The sequence below is a fragment of the Pleurodeles waltl genome, chromosome 8 (genome assembly GCF_031143425.1).
Source record: "Pleurodeles waltl isolate 20211129_DDA chromosome 8, aPleWal1.hap1.20221129, whole genome shotgun sequence".
In the NCBI taxonomy this organism is placed as follows: domain Eukaryota; kingdom Metazoa; phylum Chordata; class Amphibia; order Caudata; family Salamandridae; genus Pleurodeles; species Pleurodeles waltl.
This window is the reverse complement of record NC_090447.1, coordinates 76315027-76338776: the sequence shown is the minus strand read 5'-3', so window position 1 is coordinate 76338776 and position 23750 is coordinate 76315027. Positions and strand designations below refer to the sequence as shown.

Genomic DNA, 23750 nt, shown 5'->3' with positions numbered 1-23750 from the left:
CAATTGGAGTATGTCTTGGAGCATAACTATTCTGAAAGATTGTGTTTTCAGGAATGTGGATAACTCCCTCAAATCCAACACCTCTCTCTGTTTTCATGATTTTTTTTCTTGATTAGGACAAAATTTGAAAGAAACCTGTGTTTCGATGAGCGTAGGTGACATCCGTTATAGCTCCTCTCCATAGGAGTGATCGAATTTCCTCCTTTGACAGACAGAGAAGTTGAAGTGACCTCCCATGAGATGGATTTTTAGGACGTTTTTGAACAAATTCCATGGTGTGACCATGTTGAATTGTATTCAACATCCAGCAATCTGAATAAATAGAATTCTAGCTGTTGTAATAATGGGAAAGAACTTCGCTCTCAAGGTGAAGTGTAACAGGGATGAGAGAGATCCTTGGCGGTTCTACAGGATCAATTGTCCTCATTGGCGAAGAAGCGCCTTTCATCGAAGTCTTTGTTGGGCATCTTTGTGTAAGAAATTTGAATACTGGTTGTGGGGGTGAAACCCTACTCCAGCAAGAACCACCGTCCTTGCCAGGTGTCACAAGCAATCGTAAATTAATGTGTGCTCAACCCTTATGTAGCATGGCACAGACCAGACACACTTAACTCAGAGACAATGTGTAAAGTATTTGTGCAACACTTCAAACAGTAATACAGTGAAAACACACCACATAAGGACACCACACCAATTGAGGAAAATAGAGTCGTTTTTAATAAATATAACAAGATCAATACAAGAACCATCCAGTCATTAGAACTGGAGATGTGCAGGTTTAAAGATTTTAGTGACTGATCACTTTTAAAAGCACAAAACACAAATTGTCAATAACTGGTTGCGCCGGTTCCAGGACAAAGTCACAAGTTCAGGCCAACCATGATGGTGTGTGGGCTGGCTACAGGGACCCAGTTAGGCCTACTGAACACAGTACCATAGGTCCTAGTTGCAGAGCGTTGCAGGTTTCCTGCAGAGGATACGTTGTGCAGCCGAGGCAATGTGTCTGTCCCAATCATCATTGAGGCTGCTGTTGATGGGAGGTGTGAGGATCTGCTTCAGTAAAGCTTTGCACAGGCGGTGGTTCCGATGCAGCTGCCGGGTTGATGCTGAGTCCTTTATGCTGGGTGAATCTTTGCAGCAGAGGCAATGCATCAGTTCTGCTCTGGTTTGCACAGCAGAGGAGATGCGTCATATCTGCTTGGCCCACATGTGGGCTGGCAGGGCACCTTCAGGTGTACTTCCAGGGGTCCAGGACTGAGGTGGCACCACTTGGCAGGGCAGGACTCACAGATGGCATAGTCCAGGTACTGGGCGCAAAGATTTTTGGAGCCTTCCGTCCCTGAGCTCTAGTCAGGAGGCCAGCCAAGTAGAGCTTGAAGTCATTTGGGATCCTGGGTTCAACAGTTGCAGGTTCATTCCTTCTCACCTAGGCATGGGGCACCAGGCTACAGGTCAGGACTTCAGGGCTTTAATTCCTTCAGAGCAGCATTCCAGCAGAGTGGCAGTCCTTTCTGCAACACAGCATTTCTCGTTCCTGACAGAGTATCCACAGGTCCAGAAATGTACTGCTGAAACCTTAACAATGTTCGTGGGAGATCCATTTGAAAGTCTTACGTAGGAGGTGCGGGGTGCGGGGTGCGGAAGCAGGTGGAGGTGACTGAGTTGATTTGCTGGTTCATGTTGAGTTTGGAGTCCAGGATGATTCCGAGGTTGCAGGCTTGGTTTGTGGGGGTGGTCAGGTTTCCAAGGGTGGCTGGCCACCAGGAGTCATTCCACTCGTTGGGTTGAGGGCCCATGAGGAATACTTCTGTCTTGTTCACGTTGAGTTGAAGACAGCTGTTTCTCATCCAGTTGACGATTGCCTCCATGCCTTCACGGAAGTTGTGTCTGGCTGTGTTGGGTTCATTAGGTAGCTAGAGGATGAGTTGGGTGTCGTTAGCATAAGAGACCATGTTGATTCCGTAGCTTCTGACGAGGGCAGCCAGCGGGTCCATGTAGACGTTGAACAGCGAGGGGCTGAGGGAGGATCCCTGGGGAACTTCACAGGTGGTAGGTGTGTGGCTCACGAGGAAGGGGGCGAGACGAAACAAAGCTTCTCATCCATCAACTGGATCTCAGGGCTATCGCCTTAGCACTGAAGTCTTTTCTCCCCAAGATAACACAATCATTGGTCCTCATACACACAGACAATACCACCAGTATGTTCTGTCTCAACATGCCAGGAGGAACGCGCTCACCAGCCCTCTCTTCTCAGGCACAGGACATCTGGAACTGGGCGATTCAACATCAAATATTTTTCAATGCAGAACATGTGCCAGGAGTGTCCAGTCTCCTTGCAGACTCACTAAGTAGGACCACCATTCTATTCTGTACCACAAATGGGAACTGAGTCAACAGGTTCTGGACAAACCCTTCCTCTGGTTTGGCAAACCAAACCTAGATCTGTTTGCTATGAGGAAGAACAAGAAATGCCCATTCTTTGCAGGTTGGTATCCCCAAAGGGGATTGTGGGGCAATGCTTTTTTGATGCGATGGTCAATAATCTGTGCTTATGCTTTTCCCCCCGATCCCATTGATTTGAAAGGTACTCAACAAATTGAATAGAGAACCTTGCCGACTTCCCCTTATAGTCCCCATGGGCCCAGACAATTCTGGTTCATGGAAATTCTTCTCCTCTCGAAGCAAACCCACGTACAGCTCAAAGCGACACCAGACTTTTTGAGAATGAACCAGGGCAGATACAAAATCCAGACCCAACATCTCTACACTTATCGGCCTAATCCTGAGTGCAAGGAATTCTCCTTAATAGACATTCCAAGTGGAAACCCTTCTGCCTTTGGTGTGTAACCTCTGATGTCCACCCTATCACATCACTGCCAGAGAGAATCCTACCATATCTGCTACACCTGGCAAAATCTGGATTGTCTCATTAATCAATCAAAGTGCACCTGGCAGCAATTTCAAGATTTAGATCAACCAATAATATACCTTCTCTGTGGTCTAGTCAAATTATTTAGCAATTTCTCAAAGGCCTCTTCAGGGCTTTTCCTCCTATATGAAAACCTCTACCATTGTGGAACCTCAGTGTAGTACTGAGGCAGCTCATGAAACCGACGTTTGAACCAATTCATAAATCAGATTTGAAGTACCTTACTTGGAAAACAGCACTTCTACTGGCTCATGTCTGCCAAAAGAGTAAGTGACATCCAGGCTTTTACCATCAAAGAACATTCTCTCCAGTTTACAGCAGACAGTGTTATTCTTCGAACCAACCCTAAGTTTATTCCAAAAGTGCCATCAACTTCCAGCTGAATGAACCAGTGTTTCTGCTAGCATTTTTCCAGAATCCTCAGACAATTGCAGAAAAATCGATGCATTGTCTAGACATCAAACAAAGCCTCAACTTTTACTTACACAGGACCCATCACATACGGAGAGCAGACGATTTGTCTGGCATATGGTGGTATTAAGAAAGGTCTCCCAGTAACCAGTCTATCGGCAGATGTATTGCATCAACTACACAGTTTTGCCATTCACAAGCCGGAAATCCATTGTAGGGCAAAGTAAAACTCATTCCACCAGAGCTGTTTCCACATCTACAGCTCTTTTCGCTGGAGTACCAATTCAGCACATCTGCCAAGCAGCAACATGGTCCAGCAGACACACATTTACGAAGTATTACTGCCTGGACGAGACTCATAAGACTGACGTAGCAGGGGGGACATGCAGTGTAACAACATGTGTTTAAATAAGGTGAGTCTCTTTGATTTTCCCACCATCCACTATCTGTGTGTTACAGTAACATGGCTGTTCTTCTTTGCGTTGTTGCTTGTTATTCTGATTCTAGCATGTGAATTTATGAAAGATCCAATACTGGAGAGGAAAATTAGTTACTTACCTGAAACTGTAGTTCTCCAGTATTGGTATCTTTCATAGGTTCACACTCGGACCACCCTCCTCTTCTTAGAGGCTCCCCTCAGACATAACAATTACTAATTTCACACTTGTGCTCGAAAATCTGAGGGAATCAGCCTCTGTTGGGAGTGTTCTAGAGGGTGCTGTGGACTGACTGGCTAAGGTTTGTGGTTTGGTCATTTTTTAAAAAGGACGTGGATAGGCTACATGGTTCAAAGATAGTCTACCTATTGTAGTAATGCATATTGCTTTGTCATAGTACCGTGGGACTGCCAGTTCGAAGCGGAATGATACAAGCATGTAGCTCTATGAAAGATACTAATACCGGAGAACTACAGATACCGGTAAGTATCTTATTTTCTTCTTCACTACCAGGACATGTAAAACTTAAAATGAAATGTCCTACTTTTTAAATACACTGCACCCTACCCTCTGGGCTGTCCAGGGCTTAGCCTAGTGGTGACTTATATATGTATCTTAAAAAGGAAGGTTTGGGCCTGGCAAAAGATTTATTTTGTCAGATGGCAGTGGCATTTTAAAACTGCACTCACAGGCTGCAGTGGCAGGCCTGAGACATGTTTAAAGGGGCTACATAAGTAGGTGGCATAACCAGTGCTGCAGGCTCACTAGTAGCATTTAATTTACCGTCCCTGGGTACATGTTTTACCACTTTTCTATGGGACTATAAGTAATTTAAATATGTCAGTTGGGGATAAGCCAATGCAACCATGTTCTGAGGAGCAATCAAATGCACTTTAACACTGGCCAGCAGTGGTAAAGTGCACAGAGTCTTAATGCCGAAAGAACAGATGATGACAGATGATGGACAGAATGCTGAACAATGCCAACATTCACCCCCATAGTCTCCTAGGGCACTGATAATGATAATGATAAAGAGGATGATGATGGTTTCCTTCCACCTTCACTATACTGATGATGACCTATACTTGGATTTACAAAATGCACCCTACACCCGAGATCCTTTATTAGTAGGGTCAATCTCAGTTCCTGCTACACAAATCCTCCAGATAGAGAATCCAAAAGGATTGATACTTTTGACAAGAGAAGGTTCTCGTCTGCAAGCCTGGCACTCAGATTCATAAATGCATTTTGTCTTCTGAGTAGGTACACGTGTGGTCCATGGGACATGGCCAGCGATATTGTGGCAGCAGACCAAGTGGTTCTTACAGCTTCTCTGGCAGTACATGATGGAGGGAATGCAGTGAAGTATGCCATCTGTGTATTTCTGGAAATTACAGATTGCCTTAACAGTAATGTTGGCACCAGTGTTGTGCTTCAAAGACATGCATTACAACACTATAAGTGGTTGTTTCAGATTTACTTTTGTAGATATTATTGAGTCAACATAAGAGGTTAAACAATTCCCTTCCCCATAAAGATAATTTCAAGAAGTCTAAGAAAATACACTCTTTTATATCACGAGTAAATATTGTACTGTTTCATTCAACAATATAACTAAATAAGAAGCTAGAGATGCTTGAACAGTAAATATAGATCATTGCCACTTTAATGTATAAGAAATCCTGGTCAGATCATAGTTATAATGTCTCTTAAGTTGGTAAAGTACTCCACAGGGCGTCTTTGCCCAACTTAGTAATTAGATACAGACACAATCATAAATTCCATTGATGTTTCGACCTTTCATAAAAGAGTGCTGTTATTTATCAATTAGAGTCTTCATCAGGACAATCATAGGAAACAACGTATATAGTAAATTAGCATGACTCAGTCCTCCTGTGCTCAGAAAAGATCAACTTCTGTTTGTAAAAAAAAAAAAAATCCTAATTTGTGACATTGGAATTGAAACTCATAAAGTCTTTGTGTCAAAAACAATGTCTTCCTAAGTTAATTTCTATCTCTGTGTGGACATTAAAGGAACCCATCTGTACAATATGAGGAAAAAGAGGGCGCTCTAATCTGACTTTGAATATATAATTTTATTTGAATTATAAGTTAAATGGAGGAGGATATGCATTCGCCATATGACGTTAAGGGAAATATATGATTCTGAATTATTTTCTCCCTTTACAGAAGTTTCATCTCGTGAATAATGCTGAAATAAAGGAGAGCTATGAATTACTCATTCGTTCTCCCATATTTCAAGAATAGTTACTCGGTTGAACTATTAAAGGAGAAAAGCCTTTCTCACCTGATGAACCAATTCAGGGCAGCCTTGTGGAGGAAGATGTGGTATCTTTGTAGCATGTGCTGTTAGACTGCCTAAAGATAAAGAAGACACAGCACCCTTGTGTTAGTGCAAACACTAAGGGAAGTCCCTGGGCACTTCTACCAAGATGGCTGATGCATGTATGTGTACTAGGCCTACTGAGAGCAAATGTTCTTCATACCTGCTGAAAAGTCGCTCTTGTGATCATAGTGATTGTAGGAAAGTACCCTCTTTTTGGCATGGGTAACCCCACGTTTTGCCTGCTATCAATGTGTTTTGACTGTTTTCACTGGAATCCTGCTAACTAGGACCCATGTGATTGTGCTTTTTCCCTTTAAATTTGGTTGCCTAGGACTTTGCACACCCCACAATTGGCATACTGGTGCCCCCAAGTAAGTCCCTAGTATATGGTACTTAGGTACCCAGGGCGTTGGGGCACCAGGGGTTCCCCATGGACTGCATCATTTATTGTGCCACCCAGTGTATCTAATGCAAAATGTGTCTGCAGGCCTGCCATTGGAGCCTGCGTGAAAAGGAGCAGGTACCTGTGTATGAAGGCACCCCTGCATGAGCAGAGGTGCCCCAATGAACTCCAGCTCAATTACATTGGACTTCGTGAGTGCAGGGGCGCCATTTTACCCATCTACTGGACACAGGTCACACTACCTTTGTCTAGCTACATAATGGTAACTCAGAACATGGACATTTTTGGTATCAAACATGTCAGAATCATACCCCAATACTGTTGCCAGTATTGGTTGTGTGATTCCATGCTCTCCAGGGACTCCTTAGCGGACCCCCCAGTATTGCTCCTACCAGTCTTCTAGGGTTTTGCAAACAGCTGGTGTTGCGTCCACCCTCCAGATGTATTTCTGTCCTCCTGTTGCTTGATCAGCTCAAGCAGGGGAAGGCAGAACAAAGGATTTCCTGTGGTAGAGGGAGGCAACACCCTCTCCCCGTAGAAATAGGTGTGACATGGCTTGGGGGGATAGCCTCCCCAAGCCACAGGTATGCTTTGAAGGGCACGTTTGGTGCCCTCCTTCCATAAACCAGTTTGCACCAGTCCAGAGACCCCGGGTGCCTGCTCTGGCATGAATCTGGACAAAGGAAAGGGGAGTGAACACTCCCCTGTCCATCACCTCCCCGGGGTTGTGCCCAAAGCTCCTCCAGGTGGCCACTTGATTCTGCCATCTTGAATCCAAGGTGGGCAGAGGCCCCTAGGAGCATCTCAGTAGCCAGGTCAGGTAGGTGACGTCACAGCCCCCTCCTGATAGGTGGTCACTCTGCTAGGTGACCAGTACCCCTTCCAGGGCTATTTAGGGTCTCCCTTTTGGGTGGGTCCTCATATTCGACATGCAAGATTCCAGCAGGACTCCTCTGCATCATTTACTTCACGTTATAGCCACTGGGACTTCAACTGGGCCCTCCAGGAACTGGCAATCTGCAACTCCAGTGGGGACTCTGCTCTGCAACATTGTTTCTCCAGCTCCTTCCACCAACTGCAACTTTTCCCTGGCTGTGCATCCTCTGAGGGTGACGAGTCTTCAGCCTGCACAAGAAGTAAGAAGGAATCTCCCTTCTAGTGAAGGAGTCACTCCCCTGCATCTGCAGGCACCAACTGCAACGATGACCGGCTGCGTAGATCTTCTCTCATCCGGAGCTGCGTGGATCCTGTATCACAGGTGGTGTTCTGGAGTGGTCACCTTGGTCCTCTCTACCAGCTGTCCAACTTGGGAGACGGTAAGCCCTTGCCTGTCCTTGCAGGACAGTACCCCTGTGCGCTGCGACTCATGCAGCTACCAAGGCTTGTTTGTTCCTCCTCCAAGGGATCGTCAGTCTCTGTGTAATCCCGGCCTCCTGCACTTCTTCCTGCAATGCAGTCTCCTGCCTGCTGCTCCAGTGATGTGGGACACTCCTCCAGGTGTGCTGAGTGGGGCTCACTGTGACTTCTGTGCCTGCAGCCAGTGGCCTCCTCTTCTTGTGACTCTTCCAGCTGCTGAGGGTCACCCCAAACTTCCCTTCTTGGGTCAAGTCCCCTGGGCCTTGCTGGTCCTCTTCAGCCTTGCAAAACCTTACTCTCCAACTCTTGCATTTGCCAAGGCTTGTTTGTGGTTTTCCAGCACCACTGACTGACTGCATCTCACCCGCTGACGTGGGACATCACTTGCATCACTTCTGGGACTTCTCTTCATCTCCGGTGCTGCACTGCTGGCCTGCTTTGTCCACGTCGTCCTAGTCCTGCATCCACAGATCCGGACACTCCATCACAAACTGGACTTGGTCCCCCTCCTTTGCAGGTCCTCTTGTGTCAGGATCAACCTCTGGGTTCTTCCAGTCTTGGTTGGGTCTTTCACAATCCATCTTCAAAGTCTTGTTGGTTTTGGGGAAAACCAAGTACTTACCTTTGCTCTCCTGGTCGCTGGGGGTGACTCTGGTACTAGTACTTCTGTTACTTACCTAGGGTGCCTCTGAACTAGTACTGGAGTCAGGTAAAGGCAAGAACTGCTTTTCCTGCTACTTTTGCGTCCTGAAAAAAGACACGGCGTTGGGCCAAATGTGGACCTTTGCCAGTTTAAAGTCTTTTCTGCTGAAGAACAAATTCAAAATGCTCATGCTGATTCAGATCTTGTCCACTCTAGATCCTGGAGATTGGATGGTGTCACTAGACTTCCTGGACATGTTTTTTCATACACTCGTCCTGCAGGGCCACAGGCATTACCTGCAGTTCAAGGTGGGTCAGGAACACTTTCAATGTGTCGTGCTCCCCTTTGGCCTTACCTCAGCCCATCTGCTGTTCATGAAAATGATTGCAGTGGTCACACCCCGTCTTCGAAAGTCAGGAGTAGATGTATACTCTGAAGACTGTCTGCTAAAGGCAGGCTTGCTGCAGCCAATCTAGACAAAAGCCAAACCCTTGAAATCACTTGGCTTCACCATCAGTGAGCCAAAGTCCTGCCTGTGTTCCACGCAGAGATTTCAGTTCATCTGTACAATTCTGGTGCAGTGGCTTCATGGCAGTTCCCTCCACCGCAGTGAGTCCAGGACAGTCTGATCCCAGTGTTTTGAGGCTTCTTGGACTGTGTCCTCCTTATCCACAATGCCAGGCAACACGTGCAAGCTCTGTGGTCTCAGCATTAGGGATGCCTCTCAGCCTCCATTCAGGTCTCCAGAGAGATGGCTTTGGATCTGCTGTAGTGGCTGTCAGATGCTGATCTGAACTGCAGCAGGTCACTCCTTTTCCCACCCACAGCTCACAATTGTCAGAGACACATCCCTGCTGGGCTTGGGGTGTCACCTGAGGTAGAGATCAGAGGCCTCTGATGTCTGGCAGAGAGCCAGGTCCTAATGCACAAAGCAATAGGCATGTAGTACTGCAACAAGCATGGCAGAATGGGGTACAGAGCCTTGCACCAGGAGGCTCTACCTCTATGGAGGTAGCTAGAGCAACACAACATTTTCATGGTCACCACCACAATGCAGGGTCACCACACCCCAGACTCGACAAACTGAGCATGCACCAGCTGGTGTATTACAAGTGGTGTCTCCATCTTTATTTGGGGCAGGGTATCTCTGCATACTGTAAAGAGCACAGGCTTTATCTATTTACCACTGTTGAAAGTGCAGAAAGTCAGCAATTCTGTGTGATGGAGTTTTCTCCAAGACACTCCTTATGGGATGAACTCTGGTTGGAATGGAGCCAGGGACCCCTTTATGCTTTCTGCCAATAGCTTTCGATGATGAACAGGGAAGACCGGGCCAAAGTCATCTTGATTGCCTTAGACTGCACCAGGAGAGTGTTGTACCTAGAGCTTCTGAGCCTGAGCACTTTCCTTCTGATCACACTTTTGCTTCTGGAGGACCTCCTGGCTTATTAGAGGGGCATGGCCCTGCTTTCAAATCACCACAACATAAAAGTCCTCCATCAGCACATGGTCACACTGCTTTTCAAAATTCTCTGTATCCTGTCTGGTGCCTGGGTATATTCTAAAGCTGAGGATTCTACTGTGCATCTCTGAAGAACTGGTGAGGTCTTTCAGATGCTAACGCTCTTTGTAGTCAAACCTGAAATAGAAGGCATGAAAATGACCTAATAGCTAAATATAAATAGTTAAGGGAAAGAAACAACAAGAAAGTAATATTATATTAAAGATAAATGCTGATACACAGCATTTTTTTCAAATTACAAAATAGATTTAAGCTAGGTTCTATGATAATCTTACAGAACACTGATCTCTCACTTGAATAATACTGACGACGTTTAGCAACTGAATTGCCTCTTTATGTTAAAATAATAGCTGTTGTTCAAGATGCTGACGTATGGTGACTTTTTGCAGTCCTCAGACTGACCAGGTTTTGCAGTTTCATTTTCTTAATTTGGTTATAAGCACCTTTGTAATTCACCATAACAAAGTTCTTAGCCGCAAGTTAAACTGTTCTTGTCTGACAACATATGGGGACACTGAATAGAACGTTGAATGGTTTGGAAAATGGAAAGTGACTTTCAGAAAAAAGTTATCCAGCAAATGCATTCAAGTCACCTTAAAAAGGGTTATTCCAAATAAAGGCTTCTCAAAAACTGCACCCAACTACGATTACTGCTAGTACTCCCAGGAATGCCTGTTTTGCTGTATTTAGTAGATAGTGTGCTAGAACTGCTTGTTTAAAAATTGTTTCTATTTTCCTGTAGGGCTTCATAAGATTGGACATGTCTGAGTTCCAAGAGAAGCATGAGGTGAGTAAACGTTTAATAACCAAAAACTTGTTTTTGCTGTAGAACTATTAAATTGAACAAAGGCAAGAGCTTCTTCTACTACCAATAACTTCTTATCAAAATTCAGTTTTTTTTTATTAATGCATAGGGTAACAAGGATTCAAACAGAAGCTGAAGGTGTGATACAAGAAAAATATGTAATACATCAACCAAGTAAAAAGGTACTCTAGCAGCAGTTGATTGGCGAATATCAGTTGGTCATCCTGTTGCTGCTTAAGAAGTGGTACCACCAGTAGCAGGTGTGCAACATGTGTTGAGCATGTTCCATTCTGGGATGCTTGAGAGCCTAGGGCACTCTTTAATTGACATTTCTCAGGATCCCCAGACATTTTTAAGTCCACAAAACGTTTGTCTTGCTAGTAGGGTTGCCGGCTTTCTTAGAAACAAAATACTGATGGCTTGTATTTTGACACTCTGGAGAAGCTAAGATCTGGTAGGTAAAATAGATCCATGTAAAATTGTCAAAATTATTTTATAACATTTGTGCCATCCTCCTATTTACTCCAATAATTATTATGAAATACTTCTTAACTGATATCTATATGTTTGCCATTTTAGGATTATGTTTTAGAAAGGCAAAAATACGGGGATTTAGTACATTACCCAATGTTTCTTTACTGGCCTGGACTTAAATGGACGGGCCAGTTAAAAATTGCTGAATTGGCACCCCTACTTGCTGGAGAGGGCTTCTGTGTGGTTAAGTTCTGTCCTAGAAATACAAGAATAAATTACCTTATTCATTGGCATCTCCTGCATTCCCAACACCAATATTGGACATTTCTGTAATAGTTTAAAACTCTGAATCAAGGAGGTGCATGACACTTTGTTCCTCTGACTGCCCTGCCTAATTTGTGTCTTATATCTTTGTTCTCAGAATTGTCTATTGTGATCACCACTGGACAAGCTTTTCATGGGAGTAGATGACATCTGTAGATTTCTACCAGTAAAGGAAGAATGTCACATTTGCATGGGAATCTCCATTGAAAATGTCCAGTATCACTACAGATAGTTATCATTTGGCCGAATGCTGCTTGTAGTGTGTTTGCAAAGCTCCACTTAGTGATTCCACCTATCACGGTTGTTTGCTATACATCTGTAGGAAGTTGGCTTTGTATATACTATCTCAAAGTGAGATAAAGTGTGCATAGAGTCCAAGGGTTCCCCTTAGAGGTTGATAGTGGCAAAATTAGATAATTCTAATGCTCTATTTTGTGGTAGTGTGGTCGAGCAGTAGGCTTATCAGAGGGTAGTGTTAAGCATTTGTTTTAGACACACAGGCAATGAATGAGGAACACACACTCAAAGACTTAACTCCAGGCCAATAGTTTTATATAAAAAAATATATTTTCTTAATTTATTTTAGAACCACAAGATTTTAGATTTGAAGTAAATACATAAAATGCAAGGTACTCCACACAGGTAAGTAAGGAACTTTGAATTAAAGCAGTAGTACACACAGTATAGGTTAAAATGGCAATAAGCTATTTTAAAAGTGGATAAAGTGCATAAATCAACAGTTCCTGGGGAGGCAAGTATGGTTAAGTTTCTCAGATAAGTAAAGCACTTACACAGTCAGTCTCCTGGACATAGGCAGCCCACCGTTGGGGGTTCAAGGCAACCCCAAAGTCACTGCACCAGCAACACAGGGCCAGTCAGGTGCATAGGTCAAAGGAGGGCACAAAACACATAGGCGCCTATGGCGAACAGGGGTGCTCCGGTTCCTGTCTGCTGGCAGGCAAGTACCCGCGTCCTCGAGAAGTAGACCAGGGGGTGTTTTGTAGAGCACTGGGGGGGACACAAACAGGCACACAAAACACAACCTCAGCGGCACAGGGGCAGCCAGGTGCCGTGTGCAAAGTTGGCGTTGGGAAGCAATGGAGGGACCCGGGGGTCACTTAGGCGATGCAGGCAGGGCATAGCATAGGGCATAGGGGGGACTTCTCGGGCCAGTCACCTGCTGGTCACTCCTGCACTGGAGGTTGGTTCCTCTCGGACCTGATGGCTGCAGGTGCAGTGCTTAGTCCAGGCGTCGGGTTCCTTGTTACCAGGCAGTCACGGTCAGGGGCAGCCTCTGGATCCTCTCTGCAGACGTCACTGTGGGGGTGCAGGGGGGGCCACTCAGGTTACTCACGTCGTCGCAGTCACCTGGGAGTCCTCTCTGCAGTGTTTGTTCTCTGGAGCTCGAGCCGGGGGCATCCGGTGCAAAGTCTCATGCTTCCGGGGGAAGGGAGAGATCCTTCAAAGTTGTTTCAAAGTTGCAAAAATGTTGCTGTTGGGGAACCGTGCCGCTGTTCTCAGGAGTTTCTTGGTCCTTCGGTTTCAGGGTCGTCCTCTGAGTCCTCAGAGGTCGCTGGTCCCTGTCAGATGCGTCGCTGTGAAGGTTCTTTGAGTCTGGAGACAGGCCGGTAGGGCTGGGACCAAGTCAGTTGTCGTGTCTGCAGGGCTTTCAGGTCAGCAGTCCTTCTTCTTGTTGTAGGTTGCAGGAATCTGATTTCCTGGGTTCAGGGTCGCCCCTAAATACTAAATTTAGGGGGGGGTTTAGGTCTGGGGGGCAGTAGCCAATGGCTACTGTCCTGGAGGGTGGCTACACCCTCTTTGTGCTTCTCCCCGAGGGGAGAGGGGCACATCCCTAATCCTATTGAGGGAATCCTCCAATCGCAAGATGGAGGATTTCTAAAGGCAGGGGTCACCTTAGCTCAGGACACCTTAGGGGCTGTCCTGACTGGTGGGTGACTCTTCCTTGTTTTTCTCATTATCCTCTCCTGCCTTGCCGCCAAAAGTGGGGGCAGTGACCAGAGGGGCGGGCATCTCCACTAGCTGGGATGCCCTCCGGTGCTGTAACAAAAGCCATGAGCCTTTGAGGCTCACCACCAGGTGTTACAGTTCCTGCAGGGGGAGGTGAGAAGCACCTCCACGTAGTACAGGCTTTGTTCCTGGCCACAAAGTGACAAAGGCACTCACCCCATGTGGCGAGAAACTAGTCTGGCTGTGGCAGGCTGTCAGAAACTGGTCAGCCTAGCACTAGGAGTCGGACTGGTATTCAGGGGGCATCTCTAAGATGCCCTCTGGGTGTATTTTACAATAAATCCAACAATGGCATCAGTGTGCATTTATGGTGCTGAGAAGTTGGATACCAAGCTTCCCAGTTTTCAGTGTAGCCATTATGGAACTGTGAAGTTCCTGTTTGACAAACGCCCAGACCATATACTCTTTATGGCTACCCTGCACTTACAATGTCTGAGGTTTTGCATAGACACTGTAGGGGCATAGTGCTCATGCACATATGCCCTCACCTGTGGTATAGTGCACCCTGCCTTAGGGCTGTAAGGGCTGCTAGAGTGGTGACTTACCTATGCCACAGGCATTGAGAGGTGTGCATGGCACTCTGAGGGGAGTGCCATGTCGCCTTAGTAATTTTCTCTCCACCAGCACACACAAGCTGTGAGGCAGTGTGCATGTGCTGAGTGAGGGGTCCCCAGGGTGGCATAAGACATGCTGCAGCCCTTAGAGACCTTCCCTGGCAACAGGGCCCTTGGTACCAGGGGTCCCATTTACACGGGACGCATCTGTGTGCCAGGGCTGTGCCAATTGTGGGATCAAAGGTACAGTTTAGGGAAAGAACACTGGTGCTGGGGCCTGGTTAGCAGGGTCCCAGCACACTTTCAATCATAACTGGCATCAAGAAAAGGCAAAAAGTCAGGGGGTAACCATGCCAAGGAAGGCATTTCCTTACAGCATCTACCTTTCAGCTCTTGGTGGGTGTGTGAACATAGTACTCTAGATTTACTGCAGATATTCCGTGGAAGGAAACACTGATGGTGCACGCCGAACTGTGTGGAGAAAGGCTTCATGTCTTCGGAAGACCATGTACCCAAGGCCCGAGTGCAATTCAGGAAACTAAATTCCCATGAAGCCACAGAACTCGCATGATGTTTGCAAATGGAGATGGTTATTTTGAAATGGTAAAGTATTTTTCCTCGCGGTCCACGGATCCTTGAAAGGCAATCAAAATACTCTGTTCCTGCAGCCAGAACCTTGTTATCAGACATTGTGAAAACCTTGATATTGTTTTGTTTTGGAGTCGTGTTTGAAGGCAAATCAGAATGCAGAGAAGTATTCTTGGGAATTCACTTGCACTTTAGAAATTAAACTCAGTAGTTAAAGTAGTTTTGCAGAGATAATTTTGAAGGCGTGTGAACGAATATTTTCTTTTGCCCATTTAGACACTTAGCTATGTGAGATAGAGGAATGGTCCTCACCTCATTAAAAGCCTGTTCGTAGTCTTATGGAGGATGTATTGCATTTACAATAATGCTATGTACTTTGCAAAGTGGATTTATTTGGTGTTAGTGCAAACTATATAGTTCTGTTGAATGTTTTGTATTTTGCAGTTTAGGAAACAGCTATGAGTGTGTATCAAAGCCAGATTTTGCATACCCACAAATGCAGAGGGTAGTAACCTTGTTAGAAAAGGAAGTGAAATTATGCCAAAGTTCAAATAACAGTGTATTACATAGATATTAATTATGTTGCAGTTCCAGGAATGTGTCAGAGTTTCTCTAAAAACAGAGAGGCTGAGAATAGAGATATGCTGAATTTTTAATATTTGTTATAGCAAGTGTTACACGATTTAGTAAAGCAAAAGGACTGAAAATATGAATGTGACCTTTAGATATCCAGTTTGATCCATTATACTTCAGTGTCCAGCAAAGCAATGTGTCTGACTGGTGATATTCAGTGCCTGTTTCTTCTCTTTTATTTTTTCCCTTTAATCTGAGTTTACTGCTAACCAGTATATTCCTGTTGTAATGTTTGACTGTGGATAAGGAGAAGTGCAGAAAACTTCAGTAATCCAGTTGGATTCAGAATTCAAGAGCACTCAGTATTTACCTTTAGGGAAAACGTTTATCCACTTTTCAGATGAATAATTAATCAAACAAAGCGCAGTCTCTCATTGCTCATTAAGAAATCCTTCAGCCGATTTTTAACCGTTGTATTCAATCCGATATTTCCCATCAATCTTTAAAAAAGCCTCCTCAGTAGATTGGATTAGTAATAGACTCTTTAGGGATGTAGTATTTCCATCTCGATAGATGATCATCTCGTTCAGTCAGACGGCGGTACATTTGTCCAGTTGTCCTTGCAAACACAAAAAGACTTAATTCCCCCAATCCGAGGTTGGCAAAAAGTACCTTTCTAGCACTGGAACGAGCTTTAAAAAATGAAACTTCAAAATGGTGGGAAGCAGCCTCACTCAAAAAGTATCTGGAACATGATCTGATCCCACGAAGCCACAGAATTTTAATCTTTCCCCCGACAGATACTACGTCACAAGAAAGACTCCAACAATGGGAAGCCAACTTACAGACGGCCTCCAACAATATGATTCGTCAATTAATAGAGATAGCCCTGGAAGAATATGAGAAATATTGTGAGGAAGTTGATATGCTCAACAAACGTATTGAGGAAGCTAACTGGGGTGACATCTCGGAAGAAAATTCAGACGCGATCTAACTGATTATCAATTAGGTAGAGTGTATACCTTTGGGAAACGATATGACAACATCAAGGATCCTAATCCCGCTTCAGAATTACCTAGTTGCTCGGAAACCATTCCTTCCTCAGGTATTGAATCATCAGAAGAAATTGACAAACGTTTACCTAGTAAACCTAATGTACATTTTTCAGAGGAAGTCAGAAGACACCGCCTTGGTACAACACAAGACAATCGCACAAGACCACCAGGTACTACAACGGAAGAACCAAAAACTGACAGGTATACAGACAAGAGCCCGAAGCAGGGAAGCAAGACATCGAGAACAAAGACTTGATTGTCAATCTATCTGATATTACTCTATCATCCGCCCAGACTGAAATACTCAATAAGGGATTATCATTCTGCCCAACAAATTGTTGGGACCTAGTTCGAACATAAATTGATCTCACTAAGTTTATCCGGAAACTTAAACTTAAGTCCTTTTTTTCTACTACAGCTTCTAATCGATCTTTACTTCAACCATCACCGATTTCAAGTGACCTCACAGCCAAAGACTTAGAAGCAATATGTCTACTAAGTAACCTTTCCAACATTGAAGAACAAGATTTATCAATTAATGAAGTAGCCCAGTAACTAGGTTTTGAGATCTCATCACATAAATCATTTGATCTCCCTATCAAATCTGCTTTCACTCTGACGTTGCCTGCTGGTAATTCAATAGATCTCTTTTCTACTGCAATAACTCAAGACCTGGATAAAGAGTATCGTAAATATATTAAGAGACAACAATACTTACCATCAAATGTCAACACTCAACAAAAAATGGCAATTAATCAACTAAAAAAGGATAAAACAGTTGTTATCAAAGAAGCTGACAAGGGAGGAAATATAGTCATTCTTAACAAAGAAGATTATCTACATGAAATTCACAGACAAATTAATGATACAACATATTATAAAAAGTTTCTCTCAAATCTTACATGTGAGATTCAAAAGAAACTCAAAGATCTGTTAGATATTTGGCATTCTAAACAAATCATCTTGTCTGAAGAACGAAACTTTCTTTTCATACAAAATCCTACTATCCCTACTTTATATGTATTACCAAAAATACACAAAGGAGACAACCCCCTTAAAGGCAGACATATTGGGTATTAATTCTATCTGCTATAACCTGGGCACTCTCATGGACTCTGAACTACAACCATTCATGCAAAACCTACCATCCTTCATAAAAGACACTAAGGATATTCTACAAAAACTGCAAAACATTGACTGGCAGTCCGATTACATTTTAGCCACAATAGATGTGGTAAGTCGCTACACCTCTTTTCGACATCAAAATGGAATAGAAGCAGTGAAAAGTTGTCTTTCCACAATATCGATCCAATATACAGAATGTAATAAAATGATAATTGAGTTGCTCTCGTTCTGTCTTCAGAATAACTTTTTTCTTTTTGATGGTCATTTTTATCTTCAACTCCAAGGGACAGCGATGGGAGCTAAGTTTGCTCCGCCACACGCATGCATCCTTATGGGAGCCATAGAAAGATTTTGGCTCTGGAATGATAAGTTTGAACACTTTTCCCAGCACATAATCTTTTGGGGTCACTATATAGACGACATTTTGCTAATTTGGGAAGGTCAAGAATCTGTACTTCAACTCTTTCTGGAATCACTCACACCTAACCGATGGAATAGTGACATAACCTATCAATTCTCCAGAACTACAATAGAATACTTAGACCTAACCTTGTACATCAAGAATGATCAATTACACACCCGTCTCCATAGAAAGAAGACTGCAGCAAACTCAATTTTACATGCTTCCAGCTGTCATCCATCTAGCATCATCCATAATATTCCGGCAGGACAGTTCAGGGGAGCAAGACTGAACTGCAGCAACATGTCTGACTACGAGGAAGTCTCTTCTGAAATCATTCAACGTCTGTCTACCAGAGGGTATAATACCTGTAACTTAAATAAGCTTAAGGAACATTATGCTAAATCAGACCGCAACATGATGCTTAACAAGTCTAAAACTGCAGATAAGAACCCTGTGATTCGTTTCATCACTGATTACCACAACGGGCACTACTTGATCTGGAAAATACTTTGTAAGCACTGGTATTTGCTACAGAACAACCCCTCTATTAATAAATATCTTTCACCCTATCCCCAAATGGGTTTCATAAATCTGTTTTGATTAATGACCAGGTGTTTATGATTCGAGATTTCATCAACTGTGATAGTACTAATACTGTCTATATCATCATTTGTACTTGCAAAAAAGTCTACATTAGGAGTACGATCCGGGCGCTGAAGATTCGGATACAAGAACACTATCGCAATATACAAAAAAATGACATTAAACTTCCTTTGGTGGATCACTTTCTGGAACATCATCCTAATGACCACACATTTACCTTCTGTGGCCTCATACAGTTGAAACCCCACCCCAGAGGGGGTAATTTGGAACTCCAATTAAGCCAACATGAAAGTCGCCTCATAATCCGCTGAGACACCGTACGGAGAGGATTGAACAAAGACTCGGAATGGCACTTCTGGCTGCACTAATTAATTTTGGGGGCAATTCCCCTTACGAACATGACTGACAATTTGATAATACTTATTATACCAATTACATTGCTTCCCATGTTATATAATGGTATAAAAATGTATTACTGTACTTCTTTTAATTGAATCAGGACTATATATCATTCTGATTGTTCTCATTCTTTAGATCTCTGTAAAATTGCTATAACTTTTTTTATTTCTATCACTATTTCTTATGACTATTTTTCACTCAGGGTTTATTAACTTAAAATGACTTGTACACATAGGTACCGAACTAATATATTTTTGGCAGTCTTTAGCCTCCTGTCACTTGGGTTGTAGATCATTTTCACATAATGGAATACAACATCCTTCATTTATCTCTGGCCTGGGGCACCACCCCCCTTCCAAGTATGAACCATTGACCGTTTTTCAGTTTTTTCATTTTCGCTGTTTTTGACCTTTATTTGTAGAAACACATACCATTTAACCTCATTTTATTTTAATTCTTCATTATTTTTTCTTATTATTTCGGGTCTCTTGGCGCCCGTTATTTTTTTGAGATTTTAAGTATTATGGTTCCAAAAAGCAAGAAAGGACTAAGCTAGTGACGGACAGTCCTATTTAAACGCGTATACGGGTGGAGAAACTTCTCCAAGATGGCGTCCGATTAAGACGCATACTCGGCAAACTGCTGCCGGTATTTCTTTCAGCGCACTTTCTCCCGGTATTCGGGTAAGTTCCATTACCCTTATCATAGGATTAGTATAATATCGAGCACGCAGATAATATTTTTGGACTTCTAACTTTTTGACAGGAAATTGTGGTCTGTTAAACAAACTAATATATCGGAGTAACCGTATAACATTGGCTTAAGAGACATTATACTACTGTCTAACGACCCCCTGAAGAATATCCCTCTTATTATTCTTACACCATTATATGTTCCACTGTAATGATGATATTCCTTCTTATCTTGCACTTGATACTATGCCATGTGACTATTTCTCTTTCCGTCTTTTGTATGATATCTGTTCATTTGAATTTTCTTCCAACATCTAGACCAGTTATTCCAACGATGTGATGTACAAACATGAATATTACACTGGTATGATTGTTTTGTTCCTTGTCACTATTTTGTATTCTCTAAAGAGTTTGCTTTAATTCAACTATGATGAGTCTTTTTAACAAAACTCACTTCGCATTGCTGATTTGATGTGCCAGCACCCCTAACTCGCATATCTTTTTCATGAGCCATCTTTTTCACGAGCCGTCTAATAGTTACTACTAGTTACACATGGACTAAGGCCAATTGGAAGTCACTATATCTTTTCTTCATTCCTTTTTACTGATATTATGTAATATCTTACTTCTATACATCGGTTTTCCTGGGGATTTTCAGTCACTTCCGTTTTAAATCCTAATCATCACTCATCTTACACTAAATTCAGGAATAAAAGCATGGACTGGTTACAGCCCTACATGACACATTGCATGTTCGTTATCCACCTATCCGTAAATTATTTTTAATAGGTCTACTAGAGACCTCTAATTCGTTCATTCTCAGTTGATTACAGCCTTGAGAAAGCCCCAGGTGGATTCACCATAGAGGACGAAACACGTGTCGGCTACTGACTCACATTAATCAACCTTTTGGATACATTTATGAATCGATGACTGGCATTGTTTTGTTCCACTTTCACTAAATGACTTTGAATGGATCTACGAACCTATGAATAAAGACTGTGTACATTTGACTCATCTACGTGGGTTCTCATCCTTCACACGTTTTGGTCTCTTTTCCTCTGAAGGCGTTTATGGTCCATACCCCTTAACTTGAGTTTCCACATATAAAATATTTTTTATAGGGCAATCAATCAGGAAGGGAATTTTGGACCTTTCTTACAGGATAAGTCCTTGCAAACTATGTATGATGCTTTCAAACGTTCATGTGTGATGCCTCTTTTTTGTAATTTATTTTTTAAGAACACTTTTTATTGGGTTTTTACACATACAGGCCCTCATTACAACATCGGCGGACCGCCGAGGCTACGGGCGCCAGAATACCGCTAGTGCTGGCGGTATTTCTGGCTCCCTATTTCGACTTTTCCGCTGGGCCAGCGGAAAAGTCACATCAGCATTGCCCCCGACTCGTAATAGAGCCGTGGGCAATGCTAATGTGCAGTGGGTGCAGCAGCACACGTTGCACATTTTACTGCCCCAAATTCGGGCAGTGAAATGCGCGAATGGGCTATGCCTGGGGGCCCCTGCACTGCCCATGCCAAGTGCATGGGCAGTGCAGGGTCCCCCAGGGGCACCCCAAGTCCCCCTTACCGCCGGCCTTTCCATGGCAGTGTTTACCGCCGTGGCCAGGCTGGCGGTTGGGGGCTCATAATCCTCAGGGCAGCAGTGATTCCACTGCTGCCCTGTGGATTATGAGTGGAAGGGCCGGCGGTATGGCCGTGGCTATAGCGCCACAGTCATAATAGCTGGCGGAAAAAGAAGAATTGTAAAATTGAAGGGGAAAGAAACAAACTGATCGGGAGAAGGTACAAGTCATTCAGGTGACAAACAGTCAAGCAAATTTGACGCTGTGATGGCTGGCTGAGGGCCAACATAAGCATTGCAATTGAGCTTTAAGGGATTAGGAGGTTAGGGAAGGTCTTCGGCTATAAGATCTTTAAATTGCTGTAACATGGTGTCACAAGCAGGAGCTATTGGTCGTCTGTGTATCCTTCTAGCATCTTCCCAATGCACTGCAGAGCTTTTGGTTTTCACCCCAGCGAAGCACCACTGCATGCCATCACAAAAGAGCTGGTGAGTGAGGGGCAAGCAAATGCATGACGAGGTGGTGCTTGGCCAGAAATCCGGCTCTAACCTTGTGATTCTTCCTCCTGGAGAAGATGCGTAAGGCTGTGGATTCCCAGGAGTTCAGTGTTGTCAGTTGTTAGACCTGGCATCCTTAGGGTGGTCTTACCCCTGGCTTTTTGCCTTTCCCTCCTGTTTTGTTGGTAAATCTTTTGTTGGCCTTAAGACTCTGAGCACTTTACCACTGCTAACCAGTGCTAAAGTGGATGTGCTTCTCCCTAAAAATCATATTAACATTGGTGTATCCACAATTGGCATATTTAATTTAACTGTAAGTCCCTTGTAGAGTGGTGTATCATATGCCCAGGGCCGGTAAATTAAATGCTACTAGTGGGCTTGCAGCACTGATTGTGCCACCCACTAAGCAGCAGTGTAAACATCTCTCAAGCCTGCCACTGCAGAGTCTGTATGTGCACTTCACAACCACCCAGGTTTGGCATTTAAAACCCCTTGCCAGGTCTTACATTCCCTTTTGCTTATATCAAAGTCACTCCTAAAGTAGGTCGTAGGGAGCCTATGGGCCCAGGTGCCATGTAAGTAAAAAGACAGGACATGTACCTTGCCGTTCCATGTCTGGGTAATGAAAAACCCTTCAAGTGCTTTTTCATTATTTTGAGGCCTACCCCTCTCATAGGCCAGCATTAGGAATTCCTTACAATAACCTTAAGTTGTAATTCCTGATCTGAGAGGAGTGGCTGGATCATGTTTAGTACCATTGGAATGGGAATAATAAATCCTCTTCACTGGTAAGGTTGGATTTATTACTACTCTTCTAGAAATATCACTTTTAGAAAATGGACATTTCTCTGCACTCAATACCCTGTGAGCCTACAGCCTGTCTCCAATACACGTCTGGCTTGGGTGGGGTGACAGTTCCACTTACGCATTCCCTTCAGACACCCACAAAACAGGATACTCAGCCATATCTTCATTCATCTGCTTATTGATTTGTCTTCCTGGGGACGAGATGGGGAGGATCTCACACTTAAATCTCAAAGGGTAAGGGCTGGGGTCTACACAAGAGGGCTGATTACCTCCCACTGGCTGTCTGGAGCCGAGACTAACTTGAAAGGGGGCCCTGCACACTTCACAGGCATTCTTTGTTGGTCATCCCTCACATCAGTAGCACTTTTCTGTATAAGTAGTGGGCCTCCTGACCCACTCAACAGTACATTTCTGGACCCAAAGAAACTGTGCTGGAGTGTAGACTGCTAAGAGCCAGGATCACCACCCTGCCAGACCTGACTGTTCCCTGGAACTACAGCTCTGACCTGCTGTGCAGCCCTGTTGATCTCTGTCATGCACGCTGAAAGGATTCTCCCACCCAAAATCAGTGTGTTTCCAGGGCCTCCCTGCCATGCCCTGCTTCCCTCAAGGATTGTGCTCAGCAAGGCAGGAATCATCCCTGACTGACCGTTGCTGGGCGTCTCCGGGACCCGCTCCTTTGATCAGCGACACCATCCGATTACAGCTGGCTACCCCTGCACGAGGGGTCATCACTGGAAGTAAAGAGCCCTTCACCAAAGCAACCCCTCTCCCGTTTACAAGGCTGCCAGGGTGACCCTGACAAGGTCACCCCCGCTCCAGAGCCTGCAGCTTGAGGACGCGGCTGTGCCTGGTGTTCATCGCCAGGGGGCTCTTAAGATCTGGCCCCGCTTCACAACTGTGTCTGAAGTCACCTCCAAGTCCCAGAGTCTACAGCACTGGTCTGGGCCTGACGACCCTTACTTGCCTGCCAGGCCCGTGACCACAGGGGAGAGTCCAGAACTCCGCCTGCAGCACTATTCCCGGCCGCTGCGGAGGAGCGAGAGCGACAAGGGAAACATTGTATTCCCTGGAGGCGAAGCGCCTCCACCTTTTCTGCCCGCCCCATCCTGAACCAGACTCCAGTGGGAGCACCCTTTCCCGGCCGCTCAAGCCAGGGGAACGTGGCCGGGGCCGAGGACAGTCATTAG

The 23750-nt window shown here is 44.4% G+C and overlaps 1 protein-coding gene across 1 annotated transcript in view; it reads left to right on the top strand.

Annotated features, from left to right (window-relative positions):
- Positions 1 to 23750, top strand: part of CLPB (ClpB family mitochondrial disaggregase) — a 1103838-nt gene that overhangs the window by 704602 nt on the left and 375486 nt on the right. Inside the window, exon 10 of the mRNA XM_069203766.1 lies at positions 10791 to 10835. Coding sequence (XP_069059867.1) covers positions 10791 to 10835 — 45 coding nt within the window. The remainder of the gene's footprint in view (positions 1 to 10790; positions 10836 to 23750) is intronic.